This window comes from Macrotis lagotis, chromosome 3 (genome assembly GCF_037893015.1).
Source record: "Macrotis lagotis isolate mMagLag1 chromosome 3, bilby.v1.9.chrom.fasta, whole genome shotgun sequence".
Classification (NCBI taxonomy): domain Eukaryota; kingdom Metazoa; phylum Chordata; class Mammalia; order Peramelemorphia; family Peramelidae; genus Macrotis; species Macrotis lagotis.
This window is the reverse complement of record NC_133660.1, coordinates 129,152,199-129,171,069: the sequence shown is the minus strand read 5'-3', so window position 1 is coordinate 129,171,069 and position 18,871 is coordinate 129,152,199. Positions and strand designations below refer to the sequence as shown.

The window sequence follows — 18,871 nt, the reverse complement described above, 5'->3', positions numbered from 1 at the left end:
AAAGTTTTCTTGTTTTCTCAAAAGGATGCTTTATCATCAGCTGCTTTGTTGACTTTCTTAGTAGGAGTAAGAAGATTTAAATACACTTAAATGTTTTTTACTTAAATAACTACAAATTTAGTCAAACTGCTCTGTTTCCTAGTGTTTTTCAGTTTTTCTACTCCCGTCTCTGTTCCTTTGTACAGGCTTTCCTGAATTCCTCAAATGCCCTCCCTTGTCACTTTCACATTATAGAATTACCAAGTATTTTTCAAAATTTAGCTCATGTTGGGCAAAACATGATTAAATATCTCGTGTCATGTCAAAAATTGTGCTTTTGAATTTTGCCTCAGACTCCTGTACTCTTTGGCTTTTTCCATTGATATCCTATCTATTGCCAATTTGCATGCAAAGGTGGTTCAAGGGTATAATAAAGTTCAGTTTAGTGTAAGAAAATCTTAGTTTCAAACTATTAAGGGTGAGTATTATAAATACAATTCACATTTCTTAGTTTTGTACGTCTTTAAAAGCACTAACTAAATAGTTCCTTCCAAGTGTTCCTTATCACTTTTAGTCTGTAGGACCTTCCTGGGAGTTAAGTTCCATTTTGTTCCCTGGGGATCTGAGTTCTTGTTTTTCACCCTGAGTTCATGTGTTTGAAACTGTGCTGATTTAGGACTCTTTCCCTCTCCCAGATTGGTTGATCTTCCCCTTGTCATGTCTCAAGAAAACTTACTGTTTCTCCTTGTTAAGAGCCTTTCTCTGGCCTTTTAGCTTCAACTTTCTAGAGAGTTTTTAAACTAACATACTCAGTCTGCCATTGATCAACTCTTCCATAATCTCTTTACTCTTTTCTTTCTTTTTTTTTTTTTAAAGGCACTGAGGTTAAGTGACTTGCCCAAGTCACACAGCTAGGTAATTATTAAGTGTCTGAGATCAAATTTGAAACTAGGTCCTGTCTTCTTGCATGAGTTAAATGTTAGCATTTTACAGCTCTTCTCCTGTTATTTTCTCTTCCTAACTTATGTACTATTTACCTTTAAAATAGTTCCATCTCATGATTCATGGGATATATAACACATTTACAAGTTAAAGGCAAACAATATTGAATTGGCAGTGGCAAACATTAGTACTTAGTCGGCATTTGAGGAGGGGTCATTTTCTCAGTTAGATGTTGTCAGCCCTCTTTTTTCATGCCCTCCTTCGTGTCTCCCCCCCCTTCCTTTTTATTACCCACTATGTAGTGCTTTGCACAAAACAGGTAATAAAATGTTTACTTGAATAGTACACAGTCATAGTACAGTAGTGCAGCCAGTTCTCAATTTATAGTGATCTTAGCTGACAATCTTTGAATGATTACTTTTCTCTTCCTCATGCATGACAAGACCACCTTACCTATTTTTTTTGATCTGTTTATACATTTCAGGTTTAAAATTCGCATGAAAACATGCTTACTGCAGATATCTGGCTATAAGCAGCTCTGTTTGGATGTAGAAAATGTGAGAAAAAGTCCTTATGATTCAGATAATCAGCATCATGAAGAACTACTACTGAAGGTGAAATTTTATTATCTGTTTGGAATTATTGAAATCTAGAAGTCTTAAAGACTCAAAATGTTTACCTTTGGATTCTGGAGTTTTATACAGTTCTCTGTTAAAGATGTATATTTTTTTTAGTTGTATTTCAGTTACATTTGAATTTTTTAACCTCTATTTTAGTGTCTACTGCTTTTCATAATGAAATAAATTGTATGAAAATTTTCTTTAAATGTTTGAATTTTCTTTAAAGAAAAATTCAAGTGGAATTTTTTTCTTAACTAAAGATCTTTTTTTCTTATTTTTGTACATTCTTTTCATTCCACTTGCAAGTATGAATGTCTTCTTTCAGAGTGTTGACATTAGCAGCCTTTATGACATTTTTGTGTGGTGTTATTCAGTACTCAGTAATATCAAAAATCTGTAAAATATGTTTGAAGATTAGGACAGTTGGGTAGAAACATTTTCTTATTTCACATCACTGAAAAACTTAACATTCATGATTTCTAATGAGAGACCTTGCAATGTTACAATAATAGTCCTCATAGAGTTTTAGAGTTGAAGGTTGACGTCATCTTAGAGATTCTTTAGTTTAGTGGTGTCAAATTAAAAGAACTAATGCTATAAAATATATACTCCTTGGGCTACATATTCTTAGAAAGCCACATATTAATATTAGCTATGTTCTGTTGTATTTATTTTGTTAACTAGTTCCCTGTTACATTTTATTCAGGTTCCTATACTTGAGAGTTCTTGCTTAGGATACACCATTGGTCTAGGCCACTCATTTTATAGATGAGGAAGTTGAGTTCTGGAGAGACTTTGACTTGCCAAAGGTTTTATACTGGGATAGTTGGCAGAGTTGGAACTAGAATTCAGATCTCCTAATTCCACATCTAGTTTTCTTTTCACTTCATCTTCAGTGGTGACTGCCATCTCTCATCTCTTCTTCCTTGTTTGTTTAGGGTCATTCACAGAGATTCAGTGGCTCATTGTTAAATTAGGAAAGAGACTTTTAAAACCTTCCATTGACTTTAAAGTTGAGGACTGAAGTGGAAAGCTTAATTTTTTTAGTACATAGACTTAAAAATTTACTTGACTTTTGTATGACTGTTGGGGAGGTGGAAGCCATACAGGCAGATACACTGCTCATCTCTTCCCCCCCATTTCGTGTTCTCTCTAGTACCCAGATTATAGAGTTTAGTAACTTTTTTCTCCCCAACCCAGAATAGGATTCGGATTAGCCCAGTGCATTTTCCTTTTTGTGTGCTGTTGGGGAGGGGGAGGTGCAGTGGGGTTAAGTGACTTGCCCAAGGTTACAAAGCTAGTTAAATATACAAGTTTCTTAAACTGGATTAGAACTCAGATCCTCCTGACTCCAGGACCTGTGCTCTATCCAGACTTTACCACTTAGTTGCCCTATGAATGCCTTCTCCACTCCCATCTGCACCCCCAATCAGAGTCACTCAATGATGGGAGCTTACTATAAAATCTCTACTTAAGGTAAGAATGTAGTTGTATTACTTGATAGAAAAGGGTGATCACTGGGCAGCCTTAGAAACAGGTAAAAGGAAGTTCAGGTCCAGATGATCCAGAGATTTTTTTTTTTTGCCCAGTATTCTAAATCAGGGTCAGAAGTTTCAATTTTCACTGAAGTAGCAAAATATTGTACACATTAGGAGTGGTTTTTTTTTAAATTAAAAATATACCTTGACTTTGTTAGTGGAATGAAAAGAATTAATTAAATAATGATTTTTGTGTTTTAATTGGATTTGTTACTTTTCTTGCTCATTCTTGCCTACCTGGTCTTTGTATGAGGTTCACTAAAGTAGAATAGAAAAAAGCCTCACCCTGTTCTATGTGGTCTGTCCTTTATTGATACCCAGTTTTTTTTAAAAGTGTAATTTTGGGGCGGCTAGGTGGCATAGTGGATAAAGCACCAGCCTTGTAGTCAGGAGTACCTGGGTTCAAATCCGGTTTCAGACACTTAATAATTACCTAGCTGTGTGGCCTTGGGCAAGCCTCTTAACCCCATTTGCCTTGCCAAAAACCTTAAAAAAAGAGTGTAATTTAATAACTACCACTGTGTGATACTTTTTTCATAATGTTATCTATCACTGAATCCTATCTCTTTCCTCCTTCTAATTAAAGATTAGAATGAGTTTAATCTTCCCTATCATCTGCCTGTATGCATAAGCAGATTTCTTGGAAGGCATCTGATGTTGTGCAAGGAAAATGAACTTTGATATAGTCTTTGCTTGGACTAATTCTTTTTGGACATAGGCTCTTAATCTTTGTGACAGATGTCCTTTGGTAGCCCAAGGATCTATTATCAGAGAATCATGTTTTTAAATGCATAAAACACACAACAGGATTACAAGTAAACTAAGTATATATTAAAATATAGTTATCAAAATAGTTTACCAGATCCCTACTTAAGAAATCTTTACTGGTACCCCAGTATATTAGATTTCTCCATATTATTTATTACTTTTTTCAAGATCTTCCATCAATTTATTTAGCTTATTTCACTTGAAATAATCATTAAGAAGAAGAATGTAATTTATTAACCATATTTAAAGCTGGTATTCTATTTATCAAATGAGTTACTTGAAATTTAATAAATCCATCTTAAATGTTACTAAGAAAATAATTACTTGTGATTTGTTGGCAGAAAATATTTAACTTGAAATTATTAAATTCGGTTATTAATGAGGGCTAGGGATTGGTCAACTAAGAACTTTTATATTATTTATAATATGGAAGTATATTTGTTCAGCTTTGGAATCTGCTGATGCCTAATGAAAAACTGAAGGCTAGAATCACCAAGCAGTGGATTGACATTGGTTTCCAAGGTGATGATCCCAAAACAGACTTCAGAGGCATGGGCTTGCTGGGATTAATCAATCTTGTGTAAGTGAAGATGTGTACTTTTCTTTCTTTTAGAAATTTAATTGTGTATCTCAACAATATTATTAAGTTTTATGTTCCAAATTATCTCTGAACTTCATAAGTGTCTGCATAAATTAGCAGGATTTGTTTGAGAGCTGGAGCAAGGCCTGAGAGCAATTGGAATATACTTTGTATATATTTAAAATGCCAGTACTATTTCCTTTCTCTGTTTTTGATAGATCCCTAGGATCTTCCAAGGAAATAGATATATTTTTGTATTAAGTATTTCCCAGTTCCTGACTTGCATACATTGCCTTTGGTCTTCTTGATTAACATTTGAAAGATGAAACTAGTGTAAGGTAATGGAAATTGATATCCTCTTTGCTGTTAGGTGTTGTGTGATTTAGTGAAGAGACCATTTCTTTTTAGAGAACTAGTATTTGGAAGATCTTTGTTCTAGTCTCTCTGCAAACCAGTCAGTTGAATGGATTTAACCTTTCTGGTCTTCAGTTTCCTTCTTCTAAAACATGGGAAGGTTGAATTAAGTGATATCTGAGGTCTCTTCCAGCTCCAATTCTTTGGCTCCCTGACTCTTTCTCCTGATTAAAGTCTATACCCTTCTTGTGCATGGAACTGTGTCCTACTATGGTTTCCTTTCTGCTTTTGGATCACAATTTCTGATACTGGTTCTCTGGGTTCTTCGCCTGAGAGGGAAGCATTAGACCACTACAAGCTCCTTTGGACTGTTGCTAGATATGGTTCTCTGGCTTACTATGGCATTAAACTTTGAGTCATTTTATCTAGTTAAATAAGGAAAGCCTACTGAGAATAGAGTTGTTTTAGTTGCAGGTATCAGTAATACAGTAGGCCTGAAAGGGAAACAGTATCCCCAAATTCTCTTGTAGCTAAAAGCAATTTCTGTAATATCATTAGTACAAGTTGAGTTTGCTGTTAGTAGCCTCTTCCTGAGGAACTAAGTGAAGACTTTGTTAAAATGTTTAATTCTGCTACAAAATAGATAAATTCCATTGGAAAAGAACTATTGGAAAAATATCATTAGGGACAGCTAGGTGGCGCAGTGGAGAGAGCACCGGCCCTGGAGTCAGGAGTACCTGAGTTCAAATGCGGCCTCAGACACTTAATAATTACCTAGCTGTGTGGCCTTGGGTAAGCCGCTTAACCCCATTTGCCTTCCAAAAACCTAAAAAAAAAATCACTAAAGAAAACTTACTGTAATGTAAAAGGAGAGCTGCCAGCTTTCTATTTTGTAACATAAGAAAATGAATTTGAAATTTGAATCATTTATTTTTATCTGATTGAAAAGTTAAAAGTACTCATGAATATTCAAGCAGGCATATACCCATTCTCCCTGTTCCATTAGAACATTCCCTACTCCTTCCTTACTATGTTTTAGTTTTTGCAAGGCAATGGGGTTAAGCGGCTTGCCCAAGGTCACACAGCTAGGTAATTATTAAGTGTCTGAGGCCGGATTTGAACTCAGGTACTCCTGACTCCAGGGCCGGTGCTCTCTCCACTGTGCCACCTAGCCGCCCCTCTTCCTTACTTTGTGTTAAGCAACATTGCTTCTAGATGTTTTGCTCTGAAACTGTGATGGAATATAGTTTTCTTTAGATTTAATATGAGAACTCTTTAGACTTTTATTTTAGATTCTTGTTGGAAATTCTGATTTTTTTTCTTTTTTCTTTATTTTTTTCCTTCCCTTCCCTCTCCCTAATAGAAAGTAATCTAATAAAGCTCTACATGTGCAATCACAGTAAACATAGATCTGTATTACTAATAGATACTTTAAATGATTTTGAGTTGGGGGAAAATCTGAAAGAACCATTGCACAATCATTTTCAAAATGATACTATTCCACGATGAGAAGCTGTTTTGTATTGTGGTGTGTAGCCCCTAATGAAATGTAACAAGTTCATTTTGCTACTGAATTTCTTGTTTGCCTTTTGCTAATATTTCTGTTGTCTTTTCAGTATAGATTTATTTGAATGTCTTTGTTATCAAGTCTTCCAAAATTTAGTAGTTGTTCTGTAAAAAACATAGAATTAGCATTTGTGGTCTTTTATATAGTAGTTAAATGTGGCCCATTTTGGGTAGTGAGCAATTTATTCATTGCCCAACTTTGTCCTTAACTATCTTTGGATTACAAAAGGCTGCATGATATAATGGATAGAGTATTAGTGTAGTCAAGAAGGCCTGGGTGAAAATCAGGTAGTGTATAGATAACAAGTTCTGTGTACAAGTGATAGACTTCATAAAGTAAAAAGTGGTGAGAAAATGATGAATTCTGAAAAGAGTGAAGGAATCCCCCAAAATAAAGGAAAAGTGACAGAAGTGAAAGGCATTGAAATTGAGACCAAAGAGTTGGGAGAAAGATGTCATGACAAGAACAGTATGAATTTCATTAAGTAAAAATAAAAGATAGTGTGCTTATTTTTTTCAATAACATTTTTTTAAAACAGTTCTGTTAATAAATAGGCAGCTATTACTCATAAGCTACAATGGAGATAAGGAATGAGTAAATAATTGCCTTTGTAAGTAAGCATCATAACTTGGTTATCAAACATTTGAAACTCATCCTGGATTATTAGAAGCATGATATGCAAAAAACCCACCTATTATAGATATTCAAGTTTAATAGACTTAAAATTGTTTGGAATGTGATGTGAAAAAAATTAAAGGACTAAAGGCTAGAAGTAGAATATTTCCTCACAGTAGTACTTTCCTCGCAATAACCTTTGAATTACATAGTACAAATAGTATTGTGGATATTTTACATATGAGGAAACTGAGACCTAGAGTCTTTATTGGCAATATATGAACTTAGGGGTCTTGATTCTTAAGTCAGGTACTGTCTACACAAACTGGCCTGATAAAAGAAAACGATACCAGGGGCTGCTAGGTGGCACAATGGATAGAGCCCGAGCTCTGGAGTTAGGAGGACCTGAGCTGAAATATGACTTCAGACACTTAATTACCAAGCTGTGTGACCTTGGGTAAGTCACTTAACCCCATTGCCTTACAACCCCGCCCCCATAAAATGAAACCAATGATAAGATGGTTGGAATTATTTTCTAAAAAAAGAGCTTAACTAAAACTTTTTATGCCCTATGAAAATTTTGAGGGCTATATCACCTCAAATTTAGAGAACAAAATATGAAAAAACATCACCACTTCCTTTTCATTCCAATCTCATTCCCCTGGAAATTTTGTGTTTTTTATTGTTTTTTTTGCAAAACAATGGATTAAGTGATTAGCCTAAGATCACAAATCTAAGTTTTAAGTGTCTGAGATTGGATTTAAATTTAAGTCCTACTGACTCTAGAGTCAGTGAGTGCTCTATCCATTGTGCTATCCAGCTGCTCCCAGCTAATGGAAATTTAACTTTATTAAATAGTTCATCTGAAAAGTCAAGAACCCCAGATTAAGTTCTATTCTAATTTTTTAAACGAAATATAACTGACCTGAACAGTTCAGAGAAATGTGACCTTATTAATATCAAACTCTGTGGCACAATGGACATTTTATAATCCAATTCAATACTAGTCAAGTGCCGTTTATGTACAAGGAATTACATTGGACTCCAGGGGACACAAAGACAAAAAACTAATTGTCCCTCCTTTCCCTTATCTGGAAGTATACATCATGTACACAGAAAAGTCAATGCAAAATAATTTCAAGAGGCAGAGACTACTTATAATTTGGGACTGTGAAAAAAGGCTTCATGTGGGAAGTAGACTTGGAGCTAAACCTTTAAGAAAGGAAAGCAAAAATTCTAAGAGGTGGAGGTAAGGAAAAAACACATTTCAGGAAGGGAGATGACAGCTAGCTCATTGTTTTTGTTTCTTTTTAGCTACTTCTTGTCTAGTTCTACTTTTGAGAAGGTAAGAAACCAAGTGTAAAGTCCTATAGCAAACATCACACTATTCACTTGTCTTCTAATTCCATGAGCACATCATAAAAGGAAAACAGATTGGTTGAAACAGAGAAAGATAAGGTTCTGTCAACAAGAATTATTATGGTGGAGATTTCTTAGAGTATGTCTTCAGTCCTATTAATTTGAATTTAAATTTCAGAAAGAAAGGCAAATCATTGGAGATATTTCAAAGAAGAGTTTGATGTGTTTGTGGTAATGTATAAAGATTATTTGAAAGCAGCACTTTTAGGTGTTTTTGAAAATGTATATTAAATGTGGTATTTTTAATTTCATAGTTTTTTCCCCCTAAACATTTTCAGGTATTTTAGTGAAAATTATACCAAGTATTCTCATCGGATTCTAAGTCATTCAAATCATCCAACTTTGGGGTAAGCCCAGATGTATTTAAAGAAATCCTAACCAATTTTGAATTTTAGTAATGAATATATTTAGAAACTGAAAGGATACATTCTGCAATTTTTCAAACTGTTTTAATGAAATTGTTTTAATGGAATTGTTCAAAATGTTTTAATGAAAATTTCAATAATAAAGTAAAGGAGATTATATGATAGTTATTTGCATAGTAAATGTTATCAGAAAATATTTTATTATGTTTTTCATTATGTTTGCATTTTGCTATTTAACTATGTTAGTATTTACTACCTTAGAGTACTACCTTGGTAGAGGCTTTACTAGCAAGTATTGTATATTGAAATACAGTTTTGTTTTACAAAGTCAGAACTTTATTTTTGACTCAGGTTACATTCAGAAAAGTTACTCCATTGTAAATTTATTTTTAAAGATTCCCATTTTTGTGATCATGAAATCTTATTCTGATACAGTTCTAGTATTAGTAAATTTTTCACTCAGTGGTACATATTCACATATGGTGCCGCAGAATGAAAGTAGTCCCTTTACCAGCTGTAATATTCCTAAATCTCTCATAATTAATTTAGCATTAAAGAATTCTTAATATTATTTGTGCTTCAACTTTCTGAGAAAAAAATGAACTCTAGGCCATTAAAAGATAATCCGTTTTTGAGCTTCATTGAGTAGTTAAATGAGTAAATAATGAATGATAGAGGGGAAAGTAGGCTTTTTTAAATACAAGATCAGTACTGTATTAGGAATGGAATTTTTGATAATCCCTTAGCTTTTATTTCATTAAAATATTTGTAATGTTTGTCATATTGCAGATATTTCTATGCAATAGTTGGGATCAATTTAACAGAAATGGCTTATAGTTTATTGAAGAGTAATGCTTTGAAGTTTCATTTCTATAACTCTGTTCCGGGTATTCCTACAATGGAACATTTTCATCAATTTTATTGTAAGTATTGAAATAAGTAACAATTATGTGGTGCTTATTATAGATCTGGATTGATCAAACCATTAGGAAGGCAATGAAAGAAGTAATGCATGCTGATATTCTTTACATCTGCTAAGTGCATCTCTCTTACCTGTCGTTGAGATAGTTTCACTCTTGGGCAAAGCAGGAAACTAGAAGTTTCAAAGAAAGATGAATTTAGAGGGGAAGAGATTAATTCGGTTTGGTTGAAAGGTGTTTTCAGGATGTCCCTTTTGAAATCTAGTAGGGAACTGTGATGCATATCTGAAGCTCAGGAGAGAGACTGGGGCTGGAGATATCTGGTTGTTATAATAGTTAAACCCATAGGAGCTAATGAGGTTGTCAAAAAACAAGAGAGATTAGAGGGAGAACAGAAGAAGGGCTTCAACAAAATCTTTGGGGAACTTCTACAATTAGGAGTATGATGTTGATGATAAACCAGCAAAAGAAACTAAGAGTAGTTAGACAGGTTTGAGACAAACTGAGAGATGTATCAGGAAAGCTCAAAAAGGCTAGTATATTCAGGAAGAGAGGGTGATGTACATTGTTAGATGCAGCATATATAACAAGAAGGATCAGGACCAAAAAGGACCAGCAGATTGGTAATTAAAAGATCATTGGTGACTGTGGCCAGAGCAGTTTGAGTTGAATGGTGAGGTTGGAATCCAGATTGCATAGAATTGAGAGTAGAGAAGGACTATAGGAAGATAGTGTTTTTTTAAAATATTATTTTGGGTTTTCCCCATTTACATGTAAATATGATTTTACATTATATTACATTTAATTTAAAAAAATTTTTTTTCTGTTACCTCCCCTCTCCCTGTGACAGTAAATAATTTGACATAGTTTATACACATGTAGGATATATTTTCATATTGGCCATATTGTGAAAGAAAACACAGAGCCAGAGAAAAGGATTTTGGTTGTAATATTGCTGAGAAATACAGAATAATAGCTTGAAGGTATGCTTAAGTGTAGTGAAGGATGGGAGAGACCACAGGGTATGTTTGAAGACAGTAAGGACCCAGAATGTAGGGAAAAGTTGGAGATGTTAGAAGGATGGGGACTGATTGAGGCTTCAGGCTGCTGGAGAAGAAGAGAAACTGACCTTACTGAAATAAAGAACCACTTTGTCAGAGACTAGGGGGAAAGGGGAAGAGAGTTGAAGATCATAGCAAGGAATTTTAAGAGGAATAGAATGGGAATATGGAGCTCATGCAGAAGGGTCTTAAATTTTGTAATGTTCAAGTCAGTGCTTTTTGGCTACAAGTTTTGGGGAATGGTAAATATGAAAGGCTTGATGGGTTTGCAATAATTTCTGTGGAAAATGAAATGGGGTGTCAGGGAGAATTATCCCTCTGAAGCTGTATAATATGAATCTCTATGTGGTTAGCACATATATGAGATCTTCGTACTCCTCAGGATGAGCAGAGAGGCCAGATAGTGAAAGAAATCTGGACTGAGGTTTGGCAAGAAACTCAGTGACAGGACAGTGGGACCAGGATTTAAGAATTAAACTTGCTAACATAGTGGTTTGGGATTGGAGGAGAAGGAAAATAAAGTCAAACATGACTCAGGGTCTGAAAAGTTCTCAAGGGTGAAGGGAGTGCAGAGTCTTGGGACCAATAGCAGCTTTAGGAGGATGAGGTATGGAGAGAAAAGGAATGGAAAATTTCAGAGTTTTTTTTTTAATGGGAAAGAAGAACATTTATAAGTAATCTTTGTCTCTAAGGTAGACTAAAAGAATAGGTAATAAGATTTAATGAGGTTGAGGAACTGGGAAATTTGAGAGAGCATCTAAATGAATATTACAGTTCCCTGGTAAAAAGTATGTAGTTGGGGAGGAGAGTGAGCCAGGTCTTGAGCTTGAGAAAAGAACATGATTTTAGAGTTGAGTATACTTATATACACTATGAAGTTTGAGTGGCCTTCAAAAGAGGAAAAGCTGGCGAGTGAAGCTATAAAGGAGAGAGTGGAAGTGACAGTGGAGAGTAAAGACTTATTCTGACTGTTCCTTCAGACCAGTGTATCAAAGGAGTATAAGAGAAGATCAGCCAGTACTGGAGAGGAAAGTTGAAGTATGGCCATTGGGGAATCAATCCAGGTCTCCATTGAGGAGTAATAGAGGTCCTAAATTACAAAGCCCACAGATAGATTTGGGGATGACTAACAATTCCTATATATGCCCTTTATCTCATCCTCTTCAGCCTTCTGCAGATTTCACCCTCCATAATTCCTTATCTTGATCTTTTAGTAAGGGTGGGATGTTTTCATATATAATTTAAAATTGTTTATATGTAGTGGATTAATGAAAGAATATAATTTTATTAAATAAATTTTGGAAAGACTCACTTTGAAGTGGGCTCATTACTTTTAGAGAAAACTAGGCAGTATTACAGGAGACTTTAGCTATGCTGAAGCCAAAGTTTTATGAAAAGTTGTTAGCTTTTTAAAACATTTCAGATAATTTCCTTTCATCTTTCCTTGAAAAGCCCTACAATAAGAAAGGGCATTTATTTTTTTTGGGGTTAGCGGGGCAGAGGTAGGAGATTTAAAGTGGGATAATGTGAGAGTGATGATAGTGGCACTTCAAAGAAAAAAATCCCCCCAAATACATGTAAAAATCAGCAAAGTTTAGATGGGAAGTCAGACAAGCAGGACAGTTGGGATTATCACGTTAAATTTAGAGATTCATTATTTTTACACTTTTTTTCTCTCTTTCGTTTTTTTAGACTATTAGATAAAGTATTCTTCAAATTTGCCTTTCAAGTTATGCATTAAAATTTTTGTATTATGTATTTTAAGTATGAAATATTGTATAAAATATGTGTTTAATTGATATGATTGCAAAATGTTTAGTGTGGAGTTATTGATACAGGCAAATGAATTCCCTGCTTTCTTTTTGAAAGATGTTAAAAAGTTAATGCTTTTAGAGAAGGAAGAATTTTCCTGGTTTGTCTAGTGTAAGAAAAAAGTTCATAGTAAAGGAAATCACAAAAACAAAAATGAGACCATTTCAGTCCTTAAGGAGCTTACATTCTACTCTTAAAAGGTACTTATTCCTGACATTATAATGAAATTAAGACTTGACTCCATCCTTATTATATGACAATTCCTTGTACTTTAGGGGTAATTTGATTAGTTTTGTTAATTTGAGGTGAAAAAACACCAGGAAAGAGACTATTAAACTTTTGTAGTAATACTCATTTTTAGTAGAATTAGATTCTTTCTGTATGGCCATCCAAGGATGATTTTTTGGTTTTTATGGGCCAATATGCAAGGAAATAAATTGTCATGGGAAGTAAGTCTGTCATCATGAAGTGTGACAGAAGCTTTGAATAATTCAGTGGTGCAGTGTGTAGAGTGCTGACCTTGAGTCAGGAAAGCCTGAGTTCAGTTTCCATCTCAGACTCTTACTAGCTGTATAATCCTGGGCAAGTCACTTAATCTCTGTTTGCCTCAGTGTCTTTAATTGTAAAATGGAGGACTGATTGTTTTGAGGATAAGATTAGATAATAATTATAAAGCACTGAACCCTAGGGCCTGACCCAGATTAGGAGCTGTGTAAATGTTACCTGTTGTTATTATTTTTATGAATACAGCATGAACTTTATTATTGTAAATTAGTTAATTTTAATATGAGTTCCACACAGTTATTACTGAGAAAAATTATTTTATTCTTGATATAAGTATATTTGTTTTAATTGTTTAAAATGTCATAAAAGTAGTATTTCAAATTGAAATTTATATATTCTTTTTATTTTTCATTCTGAGGTTGACTTCTCAAAATAGTGTTCTAATCTTTCTCAGATTTTTTCCTTTTCTTGACAAAATTGGGAAATTAAAACTCATGTAGAAGTTGCCTTTTATAATGTCCAGAAATTCATTTTAACCTAATGTTGAATTTGTTGCTTGTTTATTTGTTGCAAAAGATATAGTAATTGAAAATTAAAAATTGAGGTGGAAATCTCAATTGTGAGTTTCATTGCTAAGTGTTTTTAAAAGTATACTCCAGAGGACAGTAGAATGTCAGCTTCTTGAAGTCAGGAACTGTCTGACTTTATATTTGTATTGACAGTTACTGACACAGAGCCTGGAACTTAAGAGTATAAAATACATTCTTTTTTTTTTTTGAATAATAAAGATTTTATTTATTTTGAGTTTTACAATTTTTCCCCTAATCCTACTTGCAATTTGCCAGTCTTAATATTGTTTCCATGGTATACATTGATCCAAATTGAATGTGATGACAGAGAAATCATATCCTTAAGGAAGAAACATAAAGTATAAGAGATGGTAAGATCAGACAATAAACTATCAGTTTTTTTTCTAAATTAAAGATAATAGTCCTTGGTCTTCAAACTCCACAGTTCTTTCTCTGGATACAGATGGTATAAAATACATTCATATTGGATGCTTGATTTACTAATTATTCTGTTTTCTTTACCACAGGCTATCTCTTCTATGAGTTCGATAAATTTTGGTTTGAAGAAGAGCCAGAAAGTATTATGTATTTCAACCAGTATAGAGAAAAGTTTCACGAAAAAATTAAGAATCTTCTATTGGATTACAGAGTAATACTGACCTTAAAGATATGAACAGTCATGAATATCTTCTGATTCTTACCATGTTTTGCACACAAAATTGAATTTCTATGTTGTAATGGAATTTCTCTGACCAATTTTACTTGAAACTTTAACAATGTAACTTTTTATACATAATTTCTTACAAAAACTTCAGAAATCCTCTTTAAGTAAGCTAGTGGACAATCAGTGTGTGTTTACAATTATTTATACACTACACTCCAAAGGTAAATTGTCCTTCCAAAGATCTCCTCTGTAGGGTCATGTGATCTTTAGTTGGGGACCTGGAACTTTGCTTTTTTGGTCAAGAAGCATAAATCAGGTATTTATACAATAGCAGGTTGATTACCTTATAAAATCACTACCTTTTCTCTTATGCTGAAAACTGTCAGGTAGCAACAAAGAAAGTCCTTTTAGAATATTTTTAAAAAATTTATATTTTTGCCCCTTCCCTCACTTTATTTTTGTTGGTGATAGACAAGCAAAGGGGTAGATTGTTCATTGCTGTTTGTTTCCCTTTATACTTCAGAAGGTGTCATTATTGGAAACAAAAAAGATACTTAGATGTCTGAGGATTAAAAATCATTTCTTGTTTGACTTACTGACAGTTGAGTTTATAAAATATCCTTCAGAATAAAAGCAATTGGTATTTGTAAGATTTTTCCTCCACACACACTTGAGAAGTATGATTTATTACTTTGGTTGGAGCTCAAGAGGATTTTCTAATCATCAGAAGCTGATTAATCCATATCATGAGTATGTGGTCTTTGTAGGAGGTTATTTTTTTTATAATCCCTCCGTTTTATCTACATATGTATATGAAGTAACTTATTGCCAAGGAAACTTTGTCATTTTATGTGAAAATAACCCAAGACTATACTTGAGTCTTAAGTAAAGAATAATAGCTTCATATTTTTGGAGCCTTTTTAAAGCATTAGTCAATTCATGTAGGTTAAGTTGAAAGCTCTAAGGCTTAGATTCAATTTGGGACTCTTTTTGGCAAAACATGTGACACAGACATTACAAATAATCTCTTAAATAATAAGTTTGTATGGTAACTTATGGCAGTGTGAAGACTATAAAGGTTGTGCAGGTGGTTGTTGATTTCATGAAATAGTAACTGCCAGGCCTGAGTCTTCATGGAGGGGATACTTTCGATCCCCTTTTACTTTAAAGGGAGAATTTTTCTGTCAGTCCTCTAGCAATATTTCAGACTTAGGCAACTAAGCCAAAAGGATTTGGAAAAATAGGAAGTTGATCTGCTTTACTTAGTACTCCTTTATCATACTATGAATGTCCACCTATTCTGAGCTTGGTTTATTTTGAAGTACAGTATTAGCACTTTTTATTTTTGTCATATGGTACATGAAAAGTGTTTAAATATTCTTTTCTACCTCTGACAAATCAAGGAATGAAGCTTTCAAATATTTGTTCTTTCATATTTGTTTGCAAATCTCTCTTTATGCTTGTCTTAGAGAGAATAGGAAATAACTGGATTGGAAAGTAGCAGATGAAACATAAATCTCAAACACATTTCACTGTGATTTCAACAAAGTAAATATTTTCTTAGATAAATATAATTATTTTTTTAATTTGATAAAAATTTTATTCTGATGTGCTAGGCATGCAAAAATCATCTTATTATGAATACTTAGCATTGATTTTCTGTAAGGAGAAATAAAATATCTTGTTGGAAAGAAAATTCATCATTTTCAAAGAACAGAAGTGATAACAAAAACTGCTAAGCTAGAAATCCAAAATACAAACACAACAGGGTTCTAACAAGGAGCATAGATGCAAGGAATAATTTCAGTATAACTCAAAGGAAATGTTAAATATGTACTTTGTATTGAAATAACTGTCATTCAGTTCTCATGATGAAAATTTGTATATTCCCATTTTAATTTTTCATTTCAAAGATTTTTTTTTAAAGATGATAACAATTACATTTATTATGCTGTAATTATTAGGGATAGAAACAGGACCTATGATAAGAATAGTATACGGTATGCCCAGAGAAGGAAATTTCTGCTATCAGTGCAGGTCAGTACTTATCAATTATTTAATTATGAAAAATTCCCTCAGAATGGTAAGATCAAGTTACTTATACAGTGTTACTCAGCTAGAATGTGTCAGACTTGGACCCAAATCTTGATTTCAAGGTCAGCTTGGAGAGATCTTTTAACTGACTTCTTGCTCTGCCAGTATACTTACTGTAAAGAAAAGATTGTTGAAGTAGGGAGGAGTATACTTTGTGTAAACAGAATTTTTCTCTTTATAACAGATGTCTTCAGTTCACCTCAGTGCTGTATTATATTCAGTACAGCATGGATTTTTTCTTTCTTTCCATCATTAAATAGTCAGGTTGCCATTTAATTGAGTATAATTGGTCAAAAACAAGAGTTACAAAATTAACTAGACCAGAACAAATATTAAAATGCAAACTGAACATTCTAACTTTACATGCATGATGGTGGCATACATCTGATAAAAACTGAGTCTATATAGATTTTCTAATTTATATGATAAAAAGCTTTCTTTTCCTGCCTACTCTTGATTTTCAATATATGTACAGTAGAATCTTATGTGGTTTTTTGGTACCAATATTTGGGTTAGTTTATCTGTTTCTATAAGAATGATTCTAATGCCAAAGTAGTCTAGATATGTGTTTGTTTGTAGTAGCAGGGTAATTAATTATGTGTATTGGTTTAGACATCAAATACATAAATCATTACTTGTGGCAACAATATTCTGAAATGTAGCTTTTGGGATTGTAGAGTGTATATGTTCTGAAAGACAATCTTCCAGCAGATAGGCTAAATCTTGAGTTACATTGTTAATCTCAGTTCCATCCTCTTTGCATAGCAATATGTGATTTTGCTTGATAAAAATACTATTCATTGCTATTATTTTATTAAAATGATATGAAAAATTGATAATTTCTTAGAAATAACCCCTCTGATTTTTTCAACTTAAAACACTTTGAATTTTAACTTATTTCTTATTAAAAAATATGAACTCTTTAAAAATATTTTATTCTAACTACTCAAAAGAGTTGTTGCTAATATTTTTATCTTCTGAAAAGCTCCAAGCAACATTAAATAGACATAACTGTGAGATATGTTTGAAAGAAAGGGCATTGCCATGAATTTTAATGTCATGGTAGTGGGGTAAAACTCTTAGAATGTGGAATAGGAAGTTTCTATGTTAAATAGTTAAGTTTAGAGATTTGAAGAATAGAATGTCACCTTTGAGGAATACTGAATGAGCACTATCTTAAATATTGTTACAGTTCTAATTCAAATGGTATAATTCTAGAATTATGTTTGTGCTGTTCTAAATTTTTACTCCTCTCCAATTAAGTTTGTGGAGATTAAAGTTTCATTGGCACTTCAAACCTCTTCTCACAAAATTTTATTGGGAAGATTCATTAAAGGTATTCTTTGAAACCTGAGACAAATTACAACTTCTAAGAAAAAAGTATATTGTCTAGATTGGGGATTCTTAATTATGTAGTTAGGATGTTGCTACATAATGCTAGGATGGATCTAATTTTTTTCCCTTCCAAACAGTGAACTCCCAAGAATTGTAATGTTCTTGCTTCCTCTAGAAACAGCAACCTGTAGAAAATTATATGTTGGAGTTTTGGATAGAAGATGGGACAGTTACCATCTTCACATAATGTAAAAGCAGTAGTGTGAATTGTGATGTGTCATTTTTGTTTGGAATATATGAATGGAGCAAATAAAGACCACACTGTTCAAGAGTACTTGGTTAATAATTGAATAATTCATGCTGATATCCATTTTGCCGGTTGTCTGCCTTCTCCCATTCCCCTTTCTCTTTCCCCCTCTCCCAAGTGATAGGGGAAAGCGAGACTCCTGGAGTGTTTATGCCTCTTTTCCTGAGCCTTTTCCCCTTCTGGCATCCTTCCATTTTAATTGCACTTAATGTAAAGTGTTAGAAATGTTTTATTGTTTTTCAGTGTTATTGGCTCAACTAGTACGTGGAAAGTAAATTCTCCATTCAAGTCACAAAAATCTTAATGGTGTGCATATTTTTATTAATTAGATCGAAGTCAGCTTTAGAGTCCATTAGGAAAGGAAAGAAAAACATTTTCTTAGCATGAAAACCAACCTTTCATTCAAAATGGGTAATAACAGTTCACACTTATTAAGTTCTTCTGCTTTTCTCCTAATGCAGTTAGTGTCAGAAAGCAGGTAGCTGAGGGTATTGGGCTTGGAGATGGGAAGATCTGGGTTAGAATCCTGCCTCAGACATGACACTCTGTGACCCTGACTTAGTCTCCTTAAACTGAACAATGGAGGAGAATCAAATGTGATCATGTATTTTAAGCAGTTCACAAATGTTAATGTCCTATGTAGATGTTAAGTTATTATTAAAGCTGCTCTTGGGAAGCTAGCTTGATGTGGTGGAAGCCAGCCTTCGCCATCTGAGTGGGAGTGGACTGATGACCTTACTGGACATTCCCTACTGAAATGAAATTTTATGTCCAGATGAAAAAGAAAAGGATTCTTTATTGTTCCTAAGAAAACTTGAGTGTTAAATGGACTCTTAACGGTCTGCATGCAGGACCCTC

General features: G+C 33.5%; 1 protein-coding gene across 5 annotated transcripts in view; it reads left to right on the top strand.

The window, feature by feature from the left end:
* The window catches only part of ELMOD2 (ELMO domain containing 2), a 31,121-nt gene extending 13,084 nt beyond the window's left edge, over nt 1–18,037 (top strand). For 4 of the 5 annotated variants that reach the window (XM_074229258.1, XM_074229260.1, XM_074229259.1 and 1 more), the window contains 5 exons: nt 1,406–1,535; nt 4,294–4,427; nt 8,661–8,729; nt 9,537–9,670; nt 14,141–18,037. In XM_074229258.1, the coding sequence (XP_074085359.1) occupies nt 1,406–1,535; nt 4,294–4,427; nt 8,661–8,729; nt 9,537–9,670; nt 14,141–14,286 (613 nt within the window). In that variant the 3' untranslated portion in view covers nt 14,287–18,037. The remainder of the gene's footprint in view (nt 1–1,405; nt 1,536–4,293; nt 4,428–8,660; nt 8,730–9,536; nt 9,671–14,140) is intronic. The other variant, XM_074229262.1, reaches the window with a different exon arrangement.
* Nucleotides 18,038–18,871: the final 834 nt, after the last annotated feature.